Here is an 18,046-nt window from a genome sequence, read left to right as displayed (position 1 = left end):
TCCCTCACTACCTCTCTCTCTCCCCTCTCATCTCATCCCTCACTACCCCTCTCTCCCCTCATCTCAGCCCTCACTACCTCTCTCTCTCCCCTCATCTCAGCCCTCACTACCTCTCTCTCTCCCCTCATCTCAGCCCTCACTACCTCTCTCTCTCCCCTCATCTCATCCCTCACTACCCCTCTCTCTCCCCTCATCTCATCCCTCACTACCTCTCTCTTCCCCCTCATCTCATCCCTCACTACCGCTCTCTCTCCCCTTATCTCATCCCTCACTACCTCTCTCTCCCCTCATCTCATCCCTCACTACCTCTCTCTCCCCTCATCTCATCCCTCACTACCGCTCTCTCTCCCCTGATCTCATCCCTCACTACCGCTCTCTCTCCCCCCTCATCTCATCCCTCACTACCCCTCTCTCCCCCCTTATCTCATCCCTCACTACCTCTCTCTCCCCTCATCTCATCCCTCACTACCTCTCTCTCCCCTCATCTCATCCCTCACTACCTCTCTCTCCCCTCATCTCATCCCTCACTACCTCTCTCTTCCCTCATCTCATCCCTCACTACCTCTCTCTCTCCCCTCATCTCATCCCTCACTACCTCTCTCTCTCTCCCCTCATCTCATCCCTCACTACCTCTTTCTCTCCCCTCATCTCATCCCTCACTACCCCTCACCTCATCCCTCACTACCCCTCACCTCATCCCTCACTACCCCTCACCTCATCCCTCACTCCCCCTCACTACCCCTCTCTCTCCCCCTCACTACCCCTCTCTCTCCCCCTTACCTCATCCCTCACTACCCCTCTCTCTCCCCCTTACCTCATCTCTCCCTCATCCCTCTCTCTCCACCATCTCTGCATAGTTAGTTGTTTAATGTAATGAAGTCTCCCTCTCCCCCCTCCAGGAGTCTCCCTCAGAAGATGTGGGGTCACCTGTGGAGGATGTCCTCCCAGGGTTTTGCCTTCACCCTGTTCTGGCCGGTGGTCCCTCAGTTTGTGTGTAACTGTCTGTTCTACTGGGCTCTGTATTTCAACCCCATCATCAACATAGACCTGGTGGTGCAGCAGCTAATGCATCCGGACACACGAGGGCCGTGAAGGACTGGCCGGCTCCCTACGTAGTGCACTACTTCTGAGTCCCTATGGGGTAGTGCACTACTTCTGAGTCCCTATGGGGTAGTGCACTACTTCTGAGTCCCTATGGGGTAGTGCACCACTTCTGACCAGAGTCCCTATGGGGTAGTGCACCACTTCTGACCAGAGTCCCTATGGGGTAGTGCACTACTTCTGACCAGAGTCCCTATGGGGTAGTGCACTACTTCTGACCAGAGTCCCTATGGGGTAGTGCACTACTTCTGACCAGAGTCCCTATGGGGTAGTGCACTACTTCTGACCAGAGTCCCTATGGGGTAGTGCACTACTTCTGACCAGAGTCCCTATGGGGTAGTGCACTACTTCTGACCAGAGTCCCTATGGGGTAGTGCACTACTTCTGACCAGAGTCCCTATGGGGTAGTGCACTACTTCTGACCAGAGTCCCTATGGGGTAGTGCACTACTTCTGACCAGAGTCCCTATGGGGTAGTGCACTACTTCTGACCAGAGTCCCTATGGGGTAGTGCACTACTTCTGACCAGAGTCCCTATGGGGTAGTGCACTACTTCTGACCAGAGTCCCTATGGGGTAGTGCACTACTTCTGACCAGAGTCCCTATGGGGTAGTGCACTACTTCTGACCAGAGTCCCTATGGGGTAGTGCACTACTTCTGACCAGAGTCCCTATGGGGTAGTGCACTACTTCTGACCAGAGTCCCTATGGGGTAGTGCACTACTTCTGACCAGAGTCCCTATGGGGTAGTGCACTACTTCTGACCAGAGTCCCTATGGGGTAGTGCACTACTCCTGACCAGAGTCCCTATGGGGTAGTGCACTACTCCTGACCAGAGTCCCTATGGGGTAGTGCACTACTCCTGACCAGAGTCCCTATGGGGTAGTGCACTACTCCTGACCAGAGTCCCTATGGGGTAGTGCACTACTCCTGACCAGAGTCCCTATGGGGTAGTGCACTACTCCTGACCAGAGTCCCTATGGGGTAGTGCACTACTCCTGACCAGAGTCCCTATGGGGTAGTGCACTACTCCTGACCAGAGTCCCTATGGGGTAGTGCACTACTCCTGACCAGAGTCCCTATGGGGTAGTGCACTACTCCTGACCAGAGTCCCTATGGGGTAGTGCACTACGGTGAAAAGGAGTGCACTATATTGGGAATAGGTACATAAGAGCCATGAGTGAGGAGGTACCGTTTAAACACAGGATGTGTCTTTTAAATGGCCCCCTATTCCCTTTATAGTGCACTACCCATAGGGACTCTGGTCAAAAGTAGTGCACTATGTAGGGAATAGGGTGCCAAGTGCCATAAATGAGGAGATACTATGGCCTGCATCCCAAATGGCTCCTTATGGGGCCCACTGTAAAGGGAATATAATGCCAGCGTAGCCCACAGTTTCATAGCAACAGGAAGGATGCCAGCGTAGACCACAGTATCATAGCAACAGGATGGATGCCAGCGTAGCCCACAGTTGCATAGCAACAGGAAGGATGCCAGCGTAGACCACAGTATCATAGCAACAGGAAGGATGCCAGTGTAGCCCACAGTATCATAGCAACAGGATGGATGCCAGTGTAGCCCACAGTTTCATAGCAACAGGAAGGATGCCAGTGTAGCCCACAGTATCATAGTAACAGGATGGATGCCAGCGTAGACCACAGTTTCATAGCAACAGGATGGATGCCAGCGTAGACCACAGTATCATAGCAACAGGATGGATGCCAGCGTAGCCCTCAGTATCATAGCAACGGGATGGATGCCAGCGTGGCCCCCAGTATCATAGCAACAGGAAGGATGCCAGCGTAGCCTGCAGTATCATAGCAACGGGAAGGATGCCAGCGTAGCCCGCAGTATCATAGCAACGGGATTGATGCCAGCGTAGCCCGCAGTATCATAGCAAACGGGATGAATTCCAGCGTAGCCCGCCGTATCATAGCAACGGGATGGATGCCAGCGTAGCCCGCAGTATCATAGCAACGGGATGAATTCCAGCGTAGCCCGCAGTATCATAGCAACGGGATGAATTCCAGCGTAGCCCGCAGTATCATAGCAACAGGCAGCCATCTGTGAGCCAGACAAACCAATGTCTTAATGTGTGTGTGTCTCAAAAGGCTCACTATTCCCTATATTATAGTGAACTACTTTTGACCAGGGTCCGTAGGAAGCCCCATAGAGCTCTGGTCAACAGCAGTGCACTATATAGGGAATGGGTTACCATTGGAGACGCAGACCAAGTTCTGTATAATATTGGATGGTTTCTCCTAATGTCTTAATTAAAGTGGTATGTTTAAGCAATAAGGCCAGAGGGGGTGTGGTATATGGCCAATATACCACGGCTGAGTGCTGTTCTTAACGCACGACGCATCACGGAGTCGCCTAGTGGTTAGAGCGTTGGGACAGAAACCGAAAGGTTGCGAAGATCAAATCCCCGAGCTGTCGTTCTGAACAAGGCAGTTAACCCACTGTTCCTAGGCCGTCATTGTAAATAAGAATTTGTTCTTAACTGACTTGCCTAGTTAAATAAGGGTAAAATAAATAAAATATATTTTTTTTAAAAACCCACAAACCCCCGAGTAGCATTATTGCTATTATAAACTGGTTAACAACGTAATGTTGTCATACCCGTGGAATATGGTCTGATATACCACGGCTATCAGCCAATAAGCATTCAGGGCTCGAATCACCCAGTTTCTAAATATATATATATATATATAATGAGGGTAATTCATATTGAAGGGAAGAGGTTGTGTGTTTGTCTGTTATGGGGGTCAGTGGTAATAACTAGAGAGGGTTGATATGATTCTGTTATGGGGGTCAGTAGTAATAACTAGAGAGGGTTGATATGATTCTGTTATGGGGGTCAGTGGTAATAACTAGAGAGGGTTGATATGATTCTGTTATGGGGGTCAGTGGTAGTAACTGTAATAAACCTGTTCCTGGAGAGCTACCCTCCTGTAGGTTTTCATTCCAACCCTGTTCCTGGAGAGCTACCCTCCTGTAGGTTTTCATTCCAACCCTGTTCCTGGAGAGCTACCCTCCTGTAGGTTTTCATTCCAACCCTGTTCCTGGAGAGATAACCTACAGGAGGGTTTCATTCCAACCCCAGTTGCAACTAACCCGATACATTTTATCAGCCAGCTAATTTGTAGAATCAGGTCCGCTAGCTTAGGGTTGGAGTTAAAACCTACAGGAGGGTAGCTCTCCAGGAACAGGGTTGGAGTTAAAACCTACAGGAGGGTATCTCTCCAGGAACAGGGTTGGAGTTAAAACCTACAGGAGGGTATCTCTCCAGGAACAGGGTTGGAGTTAAAACCTACAGGAGGGTAGGGGCCCAGGTTCTTGTTAAGTTTTATTCTGACACCCTGTCCTATTCCCTAATATAGTGCAGTGTGCACTATAATTGACCAGAACCTCTGTAGGGAATAGGGTGCCACAACATTCTGTTTCCATGGTGATGTGGAGCTCAGCTTGTCTCGTTGGAAGGCAACACACATAATGCCCTTTTTTCTTTTTTTTACAAGGTTACTTTAAAAAAATGTTTTTAAAGTTAAGGACTTGAGTTTCATATGGTAATCGTAAATAAAAACTATTTCAACTTCCTGCATTCAGAAAGAGTTTAAACATGGCGATTATCCAGCTGTTGTCATTTTCAATTTAAGGAAATCACCTGTTTGGGTGTTTGTCCCAAATGGCACCCTCTTCCCTATATAGTGCACTACTTTTGACCAGGGCCTAGAGGGTAAGCCATAGGGCCTTGGTCAAAAATAGTGCACTACTACATAGGGAAGAGGGTGCCGTTTGGGATGAACGCTGGGACAGGTGGGACTCCATTGTTTAACATAAAAGGGCTATCGCTTCATTGGTCCCTCTCATGTAACCAATGGCCTGAAGGATGTTTTATGTTTGTTTGTGACAAAATGTTTTAAATTGTCAGTTTGTTTAATTGTTCATGAATAGGTTCATTCTTTCCCACCTGTCCTGAGGTTGGTTGTTTATAATTGCGTAGATTGAATGATTAAATATCTGTCTTTAAAAAAAAAAAAAAATCTCATTTATTTTTTCATTTAGTGGAATTCAACCACTTTTCTGTAAGTTGTGGTCTATATAGGGGCTTCAGGTAGCCTAGTGGTTAGAGTGTAGAGGCGGCAGGTAGCCTAGTGGTTAGAGTGGAGGGGAGGCAGGTAGCCTAGTGGTTAGAGTGTAGAGGCGGCAGGTAGCCTAATGGTTAGAGTGTAGGGGAGGCAGGTAGCCTAGTGGTTAGAGTGTAGAGGCGGCAGGTAGCCTAGTGGTTAGAGTGGAGGGGAGGCAGGTAGCCTAGTGGTTAGAGTGTGGAGGCGGCAGGTAGCCTAGTGGTTAGAGTGTAGAGGCGGCAGGTAACCTAGTGGTTAGTGTTGGGCCAGTAACTGAAAGGTTGCTAGATTGAATCCCCCGAGCTGACAAGGTAAAAAATCGTCCGTTCTGCCCCTAAACAAGGCAGTTTAACCCACTGTTCCTAGGCCATCATTGTAAATAAGAATGTGTTCTTAACTGACTTGCCTGGTTAAATATAAGGGATGCCATTCGGGACAAACTAAGTTGTATACTGGAGATGATGAATGAGGTTTAACAGTGGTGGAATGTCCCCTTTAATTAAACTGGTAGTACTACTTCTGGTTCACTGTGATTCCCTCTGACGCGTTACCATGGTGAGGGTACACACCCATTTTTGCTACACCCGCAATAACATCTGCTAAATATGTGTATGTGACAAACCAAATGTGATTTGACTGTGATTCCCGCTGATGCGTTACCTGGGTTGTTCTGGTTTCTCCCCAAAAAATGAAGACTGAAACAAACAAATGAATAAAATACTTTCTTTTTTTAAGAATATGATGAAACTTTGTGTTTGTTCCAAAGATTTTTCCTCCAGATGAGATGAGAGAATGTATTTGTGTTTTAGGCCTCCAGATGAGAGAATGTATTTGTGTTTTAGGCCTCCAGATGAGATGAGAGAATGTATTTGTGTTTTAGGCCTCCAGATGAGATGAGAGAATGTATTTGTGTTTTAGGCCTCCAGATGAGATGAGAGAATGTATTTGTGTTTTAGGCCTAGAGATGAGATGAGAGAATGTATTTGTGTTTTAGGCCTAGAGATGAGATGAGAGAATGTATTTGTGTTTTAGGCCTCCAGATGAGATGAGAGAATGTATTTGTGTTTTAGGCCTCCAGATGAGATGAGAGAATGTATTTGTGTTTTAGGCCTCCAGATGAGATGAGAGAATGTATTTGTGTTTTAGGCCTAGAGATGAGAGAATGTATTTGTGTTTTAGGCCTAGAGATGAGATGAGAGAATGTATTTGTGTTTTAGGCCTCCAGATGAGATGAGAGAATGTATTTGTGTTTTAGGCCTAGAGATGAGAGAATGTATTTGTGTTTTAGGCCTAGAGATGAGATGAGAGAATGTATTTGTGTTTTAGGCCTCCAGATGAGATGAGAGAATGTATTTGTGTTTTAGGCCTCCAGATGAGATGAGAGAATGTATTTGTGTTTTAGGCCTAGAGATGAGATGAGAGAATGTATTTGTGTTTTAGGCCTCCAGATGAGATGAGAGAATGTATTTGTGTTTTAGGCCTCCAGATGAGATGAGAGAATGTATTTGTGTTTTAGGCCTAGAGATGAGAGAATGTATTTGTGTTTTAGTCCTAGAGATGAGAGAATGTATTTGTGTTTTAGGCCTCCAGATGAGATGAGAGAATGTATTTGTGTTTTAGGCCTCCAGATGAGATGAGAGAATGTATTTGTGTTTTAGGCCTCCAGATGAGATGAGAGAATGTATGTGTTTTAGGCCTAGAGATGAGATGAGAGAATGTATTTGTGTTTTAGGCCTAGAGATGAGATGAGAGAATGTATTTGTGTTTTAGGCCTCCAGATGAAATGAGAGAATGTATTTGTGTTTTAGGCCTAGAGATGAGAGAATGTATTTGTGTTTTAGGCCTCCAGATGAAATGAGAGAATGTATTTGTGTTTTAGGCCTAGAGATGAGAGAATGTATTTGTGTTTTAGGCCTCCAGATGAAATGAGAGAATGTATTTGTGTTTTAGGCCTCCAGATGAGATGAGAGAATGTATTTGTGTTTTAGGCCTCCAGATGAGATGAGAGAATGTATTTGTGTTTTAGGCCTCCAGATGAGATGAGAGAATGTATTTGTGTTTTAGGCCTAGAGATGAGAGAATGTATTTGTGTTTTAGGCCTCCAGATGAGATGAGAGAATGTATTTGTGTTTTAGGCCTAGAGATGAGAGAATGTATTTGTGTTTTAGGCCTAGAGATGAGAGAATGTATTTGTGTTTTAGGCCTCCAGATGAGATGAGAGAATGTATTTGTGTTTTAGGCCTAGAGATGAAATGAGAGAATGTATTTGTGTTTTAGGCCTCCAGATGAGATGAGAGAATGTATTTGTGTTTTAGGCCTAGAGATGAAATGAGAGAATGTATTTGTGTTTTAGGCCTCCAGATGAGATGAGAGAATGTATTTGTGTTTTAGGCCTAGAGATGAGAGAATGTATTTGTGTTTTAGGCCTCCAGATGAGATGAGAGAATGTATTTGTGTTTTAGGCCTCCAGATGAGATGAGAGAATGTATTTGTGTTTTAGGCCTCCAGATGAGATGAGAGAATGTATTTGTGTTTTAGGCCTCCAGATGAGATGAGAGAATGTATTTGTGTTTTAGGCCTCCAGATGAGATGAGAGAATGTATTTGTGTTTTAGGCCTCCAGATGAGATGAGAGAATGTATTTGTGTTTTAGGCCTCCAGATGAGATGAGAGAATGTATTTGTGTTTTAGGCCTCCAGATGAGATGAGAGAATGTATTTGTGTTTTAGGCCTCCAGATGAGATGAGAGAATGTATTTGTGTTTTAGGCCTCCAGATGAGATGAGAGAATGTATTTGTGTTTTAGGCCTAGAGATGAGAGAATGTATTTGTGTTTTAGGCCTCCAGATGAGATGAGAGAATGTATTTGTGTTTTAGGCCTAGAGATGAGAGAATGTATTTGTGTTTTAGGCCTCCAGATGAGATGAGAGAATGTATTTGTGTTTTAGGCCTAGAGATGAGAGAATGTATTTGTGTTTTAGGCCTCCAGATGAAATGAGAGAATGTATTTGTGTTTTAGGCCTCCAGATGAGATGAGAGAATGTATTTGTGTTTTAGGCCTAGAGATGAGATGAGAGAATGTATGTGTTTTAGGCCTCCAGATGAGATGAGAGAATGTATTTGTGTTTTAGGCCTCCAGATGAGATGAGAGAATGTATTTGTGTTTTAGGCCTAGAGATGAGATGAGAGAATGTATTTGTGTTTTAGGCCAGATGAGATGAGAGAATGTATTTGTGTTTTAGGCCTAGAGATGAGAGAATGTATTTGTGTTTTAGGCCTAGAGATGAGGGAATGTATTTTTGTTGTAGGCCTAGAGATGAGATGAGAGAATGTATTTGTGTTTTAGGCCTAGAGATGAGAGAATGTATTTGTGTTTTAGGCCTAGAGATGAGATGAGAGAATGTATTTGTGTTTTAGGCCAGATGAAATCACGCCTTTAGATTCTAACACGAACACGCCAACAATTTGACGGCGTTGTTTTGGAGCAATGCCGTCATATTGCTGTGGGACTCTTAACACACACACACCATTAGACTCTAACACACACACACCATTAGACTCTAACACACACACACACCATTAGACTCTAACACACACACACACCATTAGATTCTAACACACACACCATTAGACTCTAACACACCATTAGACTCTAACACACACACACCATTAGACTCTAACACACACACACACCATTAGATTCTAACACACACACCATTAGACTAACACACACACACCATTCGATTCTAACACACACACCATTAGACTAACACACACACACCATTAGATTCTAACACACACACCATTAGATTCTAACACGCCATTAAACACACCATTAGATTCTAACACGCCATTAGATTCTAACACGGCATTAGATTCTAACACAACATTAGATTCTAACACACCATTAAACACACCATTAGATTCTAACACGCCATTAAACACACCATTAGATTCTAACACGCCATTAGATTCTAACACAACATTAGATTCTAACACACACACCATTAGATTCTAACACACCATTAGATTCTAACACGCCATTAGATTCTAACACGCCATTAGATTCTAACACGCCATTAGATTCTAACACGCCATTAGATTCTAACACGCCATTAGATTCTAACACACCATTAGATTCTAACACGCCATTAGATTCTAACACGCCATTAGATTCTAACACGCCATTAGATTCTAACACGCCATTAGATTCTAACACACCATTAGATTCTAACACGCCATTAGAATAATGTCCTTACTGTTTTCTTTTGTACGTTGAAAATGTCAGTCTACAAGCTGTTTATAGAACTGCTGTTTGAGTCCTCAGTCATGGACTGAATGATACACCCCCACCAGGTCTGTCATGGTGATATAATCACACTGTTAATCAGACCCATGGGCCGTGCCCATCAGACGGACAGAGGGTAAAGTACTGTAGGTCTTTATTACACACACACCACTAGCCAGGACAAACGAGAGAAAACACTAGTCTCTCTCTCTCACACACACTGTGTAACAGCATCAGTGACGGGTACAGGTGGGCTGTTCGTATCCACACATGAAGTCGGGCCAGACAGAGTATTTAGGGATGAAGGGAGCTCTCCTCAGACACCTGGCCGCCTCCCGGTCACACCTGCACAGAATCTTGTCACATCGATTCTTGAGAGACTCTAGAACCACCGGACAGAACACAGAGTGGAATTTAGAATTCTTAGAATGCATTAGGACTAAATAGAATGCAATAGGACTAAATAGAATGCAATAGGACTAAATAGAATGCAATAGGACTAAATAGAATGCAATAGAACTAAATAGAATACAATAGGACAATAGAATGCAATCGGACTAAATAGAATGCAATAGCACTAAATAGAATGCAATAGCACTAAATAGAATGCAATAGGACTAAATAGAATGCAATAGAACTAAATAGAATGCAATAGGACTAAATAGAATGCAATAGAACTAAGTAGAATGCAATAGGACAAAGTAGAATGCAATAGGACAAAGTAGAATGCAATAGGACTAAATAGAATGCAATAGGACTAAATAGAATGCAATAGGACTAAATAGAATGCAATAGGACTAAATAGAATGCAATAGGACTAAATAGAATGCAATAGGACAATAGAATGCAGTAAGACTAAATAGAATGCAATAGGACTAAATAGAATGCAATAGCACTAAATAGAATGCAATAGCACTAAATAGAATGCAATAGCACTAAATAGAATGCAATAGGACTAAATAGAATGCAATAGAACTAAATAGAATGCAATAGGACTAAATAAAATGCAATAGGACTAAATAGAATGCAATAGAACTAAGTAGAATGCAATAGGACAATAGAATGCAATAGGACTATATAGAATGCAATAGGACTAAATAGAATGCAATAGGACTAAATAGAATGCAATAGGACTAAATAGAATGCAATAGGACAATAGAATGCAATAGGACTAAATAGAATGCAATAGGACAATAGAATGCAATAGGACTAAATAGAATGCAATAGGACTAAATAGAATGCAATAGGACTAAATAGAATGCAATAGGACAATAGAATGCAATAGGACTAAATAGAATGCAATAGGACAATAGAATGCAATAGGACTAAATAGAATGCAATAGGACTAAATAGAATGCAATAGGACTAAATAGAATGCAATAGGACTAAATAGAATGCAATAGGACTAAATAGAATGCAATAGGACAATAGAATGCAATAGGACTAAATAGAATGCAATAGGACAATAGAATGCAATAGGACTAAATAGAATGCAATAGGACAATAGAATGCAATAGGACTAAATAGAATGCAATCGGACTAAATAGAATGCAATAGGACTAAATAGAATGCAATAGGACTAAATAGAATGCAATAGGACAATAGAATGCAATAGAACTAAATAGAATGCAATAGGACAATAGAATGCAATAGGACTAAATAGAATGCAATAGAACTGTATTTGTCACATTATCGATGGAAAATTGCCCCTTGGCTTCAGATCTGGAAATGCAGCTTGTATCTACGGTTGTTACTAGTTACCACAGTCAGAATTGGCTACATCATAAACATACATGTGCTTTGAGCTCTTCAGTTAAGGTTAGGGGTTAGGCGTAATGATGAACCACTATCCTAGAGAGTGCTTAGGAGTACAGAAATAGTGTTGCATTATGGGATGTGTAGTTCATACAGAAATACAGTGTTGAATTATGGGGATGTGTAGTTCATACAGAAATACAGTGTTGAATTATGGGGATGTGTAGTTTGTACAGAAATACAGTGTTGAATTATGGGGATGTGTAGTTTGTACAGAAATACAGTGTTGAATTATGGGGATGTGTAGTTTGTACAGAAATACAGTGTTGAATTATGGGGATGTGTAGTTTGTACAGAAATACAGTGTTGAATTATGGGGAGGTGTAGTTTGTACCGCAGTTTGACATCTTGTTCTCACAGGTCCACTGGTACTTGTCCGTCTTGGTCTGACAACCCAGATTCTCGGCCTTCCCATAGCAACAGTCATGTTTGTGACAGCACCTTGTGGACAGAAAATAACACCATGGTGTTGTTGATGGGAGTTAACTCTGGTACAATGTATAATTTCTCAATGTGCTTTATGTAAATCTAGTCTGCTATAAAATCCATTATGTGAGGACGATGGCTTTGGGTTGTGTTCTCTTCAGCCTCGGACTATGTAGTAGCTCATCAACAAAAGCAGAATTCAGTCCATATTTTTCCAAGCTCAAAATGGAGGGTCTGAGAAACTATCTGTTGGCCATGGGATAGGAGACAGCAGGTCCGGATCTAGCCTTTTTGGGGGGGGGGGGGTCCTAACCCGAGATTTGGTCAACTATTAGGCAAACTATTCGAATTTTAGCAACCAGAAAATGGCTGAGAGATTTCCACATATTGCACCTTTTAATGATATCTGTGAGTGTGACTAACAAAATCAATTGGGGCCCACTGGAGGTCAGGCCCCCTGGGCACGTGCCCTGAATGCCTAGCCGCTATTTGGCCATGATTCCTACAAGTTTAGATACAGTTGAAGTCAGAAGTTTACATACACTTAGGTTGGAGTCATTAAATCTCATTTTTCAACAACCACACCACAAATTTCTTGATGACAAACTATAGTTTTGGAAAGTTGGTTAGGACATCTAATTTTTGTATGACACAAGTAATTTTTCCAACAATTGTTTACAGACAGATTATTTCACTTATAATTAATTGTATCAATTCCAGTGGGTCAGATGTTTACATACACTAAGTTGACTGTGCCTTTAAACAGCTTCGAAAATTCCAGAAAATGATGTCAATGGCTTTAGAAGCTTCTGATAGGCTAATTGACATCATTTGAGTCAATTGGAGGTGTACCTGTAGATGTATTTCAAGGCTTACCTTCAAACTCAGTGCCTCTTTGCTTGACATCATGGGAAAATAAAAATAAATTAGCTAAGATTTTTTTGTTGTAGACCTCCACAAGTCTGGTTCATCCTTGGGAGCAATTTCCAAACACCTGAAGGTACCACGTTCATTTGTACAAACACCATGGGACCACGCAGCCGTCATACCGCTCAGGAAGGAGACGCGTTCTGTCTCCTAGAGATTAACTTTCTTTGATGCAAAAAATGCAAATCAATCCCAGAACAACAGCAAAGGACTGCTGGAGGAAACAGGTACAAAATATATATATCCACAGTAAAACGAGTCCTATATCGACATAACCTGAAAGGTCGCTCAGCAAGGAAGAAGCCACTGCTCCAAAACTGCCATAAAAAAAGCCAGACTATGGTTTGCAACTGCACATGGGGACAAAGATCGTACTTCTTGGAGAAATGTCCTCTGGTATGATGAAACAAAAATAGAACTGTTTGGCCATAATGACCATCGTTATGTTTGGAGGAAAAAGGGGGAGGCTTTCAAGCCGAAGAACACCACCCCAACCGTGAAGCACGGGAGTGGCAGCATCATGTTGTGGGGGTGCTTTGCTGCAGGAGGGACTGGTGCACTTCACAAAATAGATGGCATCATGAGGGTGGAAAATTATGTGGATAAATTGAAGCAACATCTTAAGACATCAGTCAGGAAGTTAAAGCTTGGTTGCAAATGGGTCTTCCAAATCGACAATGACCCCAAGCATTCTTCCAAATTGTGAAAAACTGAGTTTTAATGTATTTGGCTAAGGTGTATGTAAATGTCTGACTTCAACTCTAACTGGCTAAACTAATTTATCAATCTGAAAATGGTTAGCTGACATCTCTAATTGAGTGACTGACAAAACAAGAGGGAAAAACTGCTGTTGTTCCACACAATCTCGAACTGTACACCTATTCTAACTCTCAACAGTGAGTTGAGACACCGACTGAGTTCCTAAAATACATGTATTGTTGGGTGGGGCCAAAAGCCATTATGTTGATTATGTTGCTTATGCCTGGATCCGGCCCTGGCAGACAGAACATTACAGCATGAAAGTACTGTTTGTAGATATTCATGGTCTGTGGATGTATTTAGAAATCAGAGTTGGTGCCAACCGGGTTTGTGCCAAGCCACAGCTGTAATTAAACCACGGCTAAGTGCTGAGTCCCCGTAGACTTTTGACCAGGGCCAACCAGCCCTGGTCCAGTAGTAGCTCTGTGTGTGTGATGGTACTCACCAGTCAGCCTTGTCTCGGGGCCATCCCTGGCCTCCCAGCCCGCAGTAACATCCATACATGACGTAAGCCACCGCCGACCTCCCAGTGCTGCATTTAACGACGCCCGCCAACTCCAACAAGCCCCGCTTGTCCCGCCGCCGCCATCGCTCCGGTAACGGGGAGGTGACTGTCGGTGTTGTCGCTAACTCAGTCCCTTCGTAAGATCTGGTTATCCCGTCGATAACATGCTCTACATTTAGATTGTAATAGGTATTGTTAAACAAACGGTTGGTGTATTAACTATAACCGTTGTGAGTGTGTGTGTACATACAGAGAGACAAACACACACAGGCTACAGTGTGCAACAAACTAAATTGATGTACAATTTGTCGGCTTTTTTTTTTTGAGAAATGTTCTCATATTACTGTAAGATTCTAACACGCACACGTCAACTTTCCCCTGCACTGTAGGCTGTCCTAGACCAGACAACAGTCTGCTGTACAATGCAGGGATTCACCTGTATGACCAATACATATATAAAACTGTTTTGTGTCTTAAAGAATGAAAATCCCTTTTATTAATAGCCTATAGCCTTCTCTCCTTTGGGCATATGCGTAGCCATTCCAATTTACGCACAGCTTTTTTTGCTTTTCTGAAAATAACCACGCAATACAATTTGACATCAATGCTGTTGTTTAGATACAATTGTGTAAAACGACTTTCCTGAAAGTGACAGAGAACAGAACACTTACCGGAGAACAGAAGCAGAGCGAGGTATAAAGCAGACATCTCCATGCAAGCCACGCGCCTAGTAATGGTCTTCTGTTCTAGAACGCGTCAGTTGATGACCGCGTTTCTCAAACTAGGGCTCGCGACTCCACGTGAGGTCGACTGATATGAACATGGGGTTGCGGGAGCAGTGGCGACCATTCATTCAGTTTTGAGCCCCACATTTTTAGGACTTTAAAAAAATATGTTATATAAATGTCAAATCACGTTATATTTAAGGTAGCTTTGATTGGACTGATCAGGTCAACATCTTACTTTCAAAATCGTAACTAGAAGTCATCATCATGACAGTCGACAATCTACTGGCAAATCCTTTTTATTCCTTGTCATATTAAGATAAATAATTTAGAGAAATTATCGGCCATTGAACATAAAGATTACACATCGAACTGGAAATGGCAAATTCAACAATGAATCGCTTGGAAGGAATAAGTAGCTCCAACTCCAAGCATTGCAAAGCAACCACGAACGAATGGAGTGGCTGTGTGTTTTATTCAGAGTTCCCACCATAAATCCAGAGAATGCCAGACTTGGATGACAAAGTTTGATGACAGAATTTGCCCACAAAGTACCGCTGCGCCACCTTCACAAGGTGAGGTGTTGGGACTCTGCTGTTGGGACAGCTTTATGAAGGCCCTAACAGTTTGAGGGCACCGTTTGTCACCGTTATAGTGCAATGAGTGTATTGTTTAGTGTTGTATAGTGGCTTTGCTGGCCGGCAGCCCACATTGCTTTTGCTCCACCAAGATGTACATGCTGAAATCGCCACTGTGCTGGAGAATTGACCAAATCCGGACGAAAAAAAAGTATATACAGTATGTACAATAAATAGCATACAATATTATAATATTGTATTTGTATTTCAAAATCATTGTAATGAACCTTAAAAATCTAAAAGATCAAATGAAACCAGAGAGCGGCCTTAGATCATGGGAAAGGGCCAGAGGCCGCACTTGAACGGGGCTCTTGAATCGTTCCCACAGTGAATGTCTCGGCGCATTATGCGATGAAACCACAACACTATTGCAGAGACTTTGATAGAAAAAAAAATAGTTTTGAACGGTCATTCAACTCGGAATTCCTACATCTTTCTTTGGCTCCGAGCTCCGACTTTTTCGACCTGAAGATCACTGACGTCATGATATGACCTCGTATTTTTCCGAGTTCCCAGTTGTCTTGAAAGCACCATAAAACGTATGATAGGCTACCCTTTGCCAGCTCATATATGTGTGAAGCTGGATTCAATGCTCTCCTCTGCATTAAAACACATATTGATCCAGGTTGATCCTGACTTTGAGAAGCTTCGAATCGACATGCATCAAGCACACCCATCTCATTAGCGCTGGTGAGATATACATTACGTCAGACTCATTTGCAATTGACTGTCATAGCCCCACATTGAAGTATGTGGTGGTGAGTTGAGAAGACAATCAGAAATATTGTTAGAATGTTTTTCAATTGACTGCCACGGCCCCAAATAAAAAACGAAATATTGGCTGTTAATTACATCTGTTTTTTAACATGGTTGTGGTCGCGAGGATTTTCAGATATCAACATGGGGTCGTGGGCCAAAAAAGGTTTGGGAACTCCTACCATAGGCGATAAAAAAAATGGTTGACCCGGAAGCTGATCGTAGGCCAGTCCCACGAAACGTTTAAGGTTAGAATTAATGTACTTCGATTTTAGGACAGGGGTTGAGGACAGCATCCACCCAGGAGGCGATACCTGTTATTCAATACACCTTTCATGGTCATGGACACTGTCCGCGTTGGACCTAGTGGTTAGAGTGTAGAGGCGGCAGGTAGTCTAGGGTTAGAGTGTAGGGGCGGCAGGTAGCCTAGTGGTTAGAGTGTAGAGGCGGCAGGTAGCCTAGTGGTTAGAGTGTAGGGGAGGTAGGTAGCCTAGTGGTTAGAGTGTAGAGGCGGCAGGTAGCCTAGTGGTTAGAGTGCAGGGGCGGCAGGTAGCCTAGTGGTTAGAGCGTAGGGGCGGTAGGTAGCCTAGTGGTTAGAGTGTAGAGGTGGCAGGGTAGCCTAGTGGTTAGAGTGTAGGGGCGGCAGGGTAGCCTAGTGGTTAGAGTGTAGGGGCGGCAGGTAGCCTGGTGGTTAGAGTGTAGGGGAGGCAGGTAGCCTAGTGGTTAGAGTGTAGAGGTGGCAGGGTAGCCTAGTGGTTAGAGTGTAGGGGCGGCAGGGTAGCCTAGTGGTTAGTGTAGGGGCGGCAGGTAGCCTAGTGGTTAGAGTGTAGGGGCGGCAGGTAGCCTAGTGGTTAGCGTGTAGGGGCGGCAGGTAGCCTAGTGGTTAGCGTGTAGGGGCGGCAGGTAGCCTAGTGGTTAGCGTGTAGGGGCGGCAGGTAGCCTAGTGGTTAGCGTGTAGGGGCGGCAGGGTAGCCTAGTGGTTAGAGTGTAGGGGCGGCAGGTAGCCTGGTGGTTAGAGTGTAGGGGCGGCAGGTAGCCTAGTGGTTAGAGTGTAGAGGTGGCAGGGTAGCCTAGTGGTTAGAGTGTAGGGGTGGCAGGGTAGCCTAGTGGTTAGTGTAGGGGCGGCAGGTAGCCTAGTGGTTAGAGTGTAGGGGCGGCAGGTAGCCTAGTGGTTAGAGTGTAGGGGTGGCAGGGTAGCCTAGTGGTTAGAGTGTAGGGGTGGCAGGGTAGCCTAGTGGTTAGTGTAGGGGCGGCAGGTAGCCTAGTGGTTAGAGTGTAGGGGCGGCAGGTAGCCTAGTGGTTAGAGTGTAGGGGCGGCAGGTAGCCTAGTGGTCAGAGTGTAGAGGCAGCAGGGTAGCCTAGTGGTTAGTGTAGGGGCGGCAGGTAGCCTAGTGGTTAGAGTGTAGGGGCGGCAGGTAGCCTGGTGGTTAGAGTGTAGGGGCGGCAGGTAGCCTGGTGGTTAGAGTGTAGGGGCGGCAGGTAGCCTAGTGGTTAGAGTGTAGGGGCTTCAGGTAGCCTGGTGGTTAGAGTGTAGGGGCGGCAGGTAGCCTGGTGGTTAGAGTGTAGGGGCGGCAGGTAGCCTGGTGGTTAGAGTGTAGGGGCGGCAGGTAGCCTTTGTGGTTAGCGTGTAGGGGCGGCAGGTAGCCTAGTGGTTAGAGTGTAGGGGCGGCAGGTAGCCTAGTGGTTAGAGTGTAGGGGCGGCAGGTAGCCTGGTGGTTAGAGTGTACGGGCGGCAGGTAGCCTGGTGGTTAGAGTGTAGGGGCGGCAGGTAGCCTAGTGGTTAGAGTGTAGGGGCGGCAGGTAGCCTAGTGGTTAGAGTGTAGAGGTGGAAGGTAGCCTAGTGGTTAGAGTGTAGGGGCGGCAGGTAGCCTGGTGGTTAGCGTGTAGGGGCGGCAGGTAGCCTAGTGGTTAGAGTGTAGGGGCGGCAGGTAGCCTAGTGGTTAGAGTGTAGAGGTGGAAGGTAGCCTAGTGGTTAGAGTG

The 18,046-nt window shown here is 44.3% G+C and overlaps 2 protein-coding genes across 2 annotated transcripts in view; one reads left to right on the top strand and one right to left on the bottom strand.

The window, feature by feature from the left end:
• Positions 1–5,960, top strand: part of LOC116358893 (bifunctional apoptosis regulator) — a 38,685-nt gene extending 32,725 nt beyond the window's left edge. Inside the window, exon 9 of the mRNA XM_031811201.1 lies at positions 900–5,960. Coding sequence (XP_031667061.1) covers positions 900–1,092 — 193 coding nt within the window. The 3' untranslated portion in view covers positions 1,093–5,960. The remainder of the gene's footprint in view (positions 1–899) is intronic.
• A 3,692-nt stretch (positions 5,961–9,652) lies between these two features.
• On the bottom strand, positions 9,653–14,762 carry LOC109881937 (phospholipase A2-like). Its single transcript, XM_020474038.2, has 4 exons — positions 14,619–14,762; positions 13,888–14,116; positions 11,665–11,771; positions 9,653–9,897 (listed from the first exon to the last, which is right to left on the bottom strand). The coding sequence occupies exons 1-4, from the start codon at positions 14,659–14,661 to the stop codon at positions 9,749–9,751; spliced, it is 528 nt and encodes a 175-aa protein (XP_020329627.2). The 5' UTR covers positions 14,662–14,762; the 3' UTR covers positions 9,653–9,748.
• Between the last annotated feature and the right edge of the window lie 3,284 nt (positions 14,763–18,046).

This window comes from Oncorhynchus kisutch, unplaced genomic scaffold, assembly GCF_002021735.2.
Source record: "Oncorhynchus kisutch isolate 150728-3 unplaced genomic scaffold, Okis_V2 Okis01b-Okis20b_hom, whole genome shotgun sequence".
NCBI lineage: Eukaryota > Metazoa > Chordata > Actinopteri > Salmoniformes > Salmonidae > Oncorhynchus > Oncorhynchus kisutch.
This window is presented reverse-complemented; position numbering and strand designations above follow the sequence as displayed.

Coding starts and splice junctions, on each gene's coding strand:
- LOC109881937 (XM_020474038.2), bottom strand. CDS start 14,661: ATGGAGATGTCTGCTTTATACCTCGCTCTGCTTCTGTTCTCCG. Junction 11,772..13,887: donor CCCCGAGACAAGGCTGACTG/GTGAGTACCATC, acceptor TCTGTCCACAAG/GTGCTGTCACAAACATGACT. Junction 9,898..11,664: donor GAACAAGATGTCAAACTGCG/GTACAAACTACA, acceptor CGGTGGTTCTAG/AGTCTCTCAAGAATCGATGT.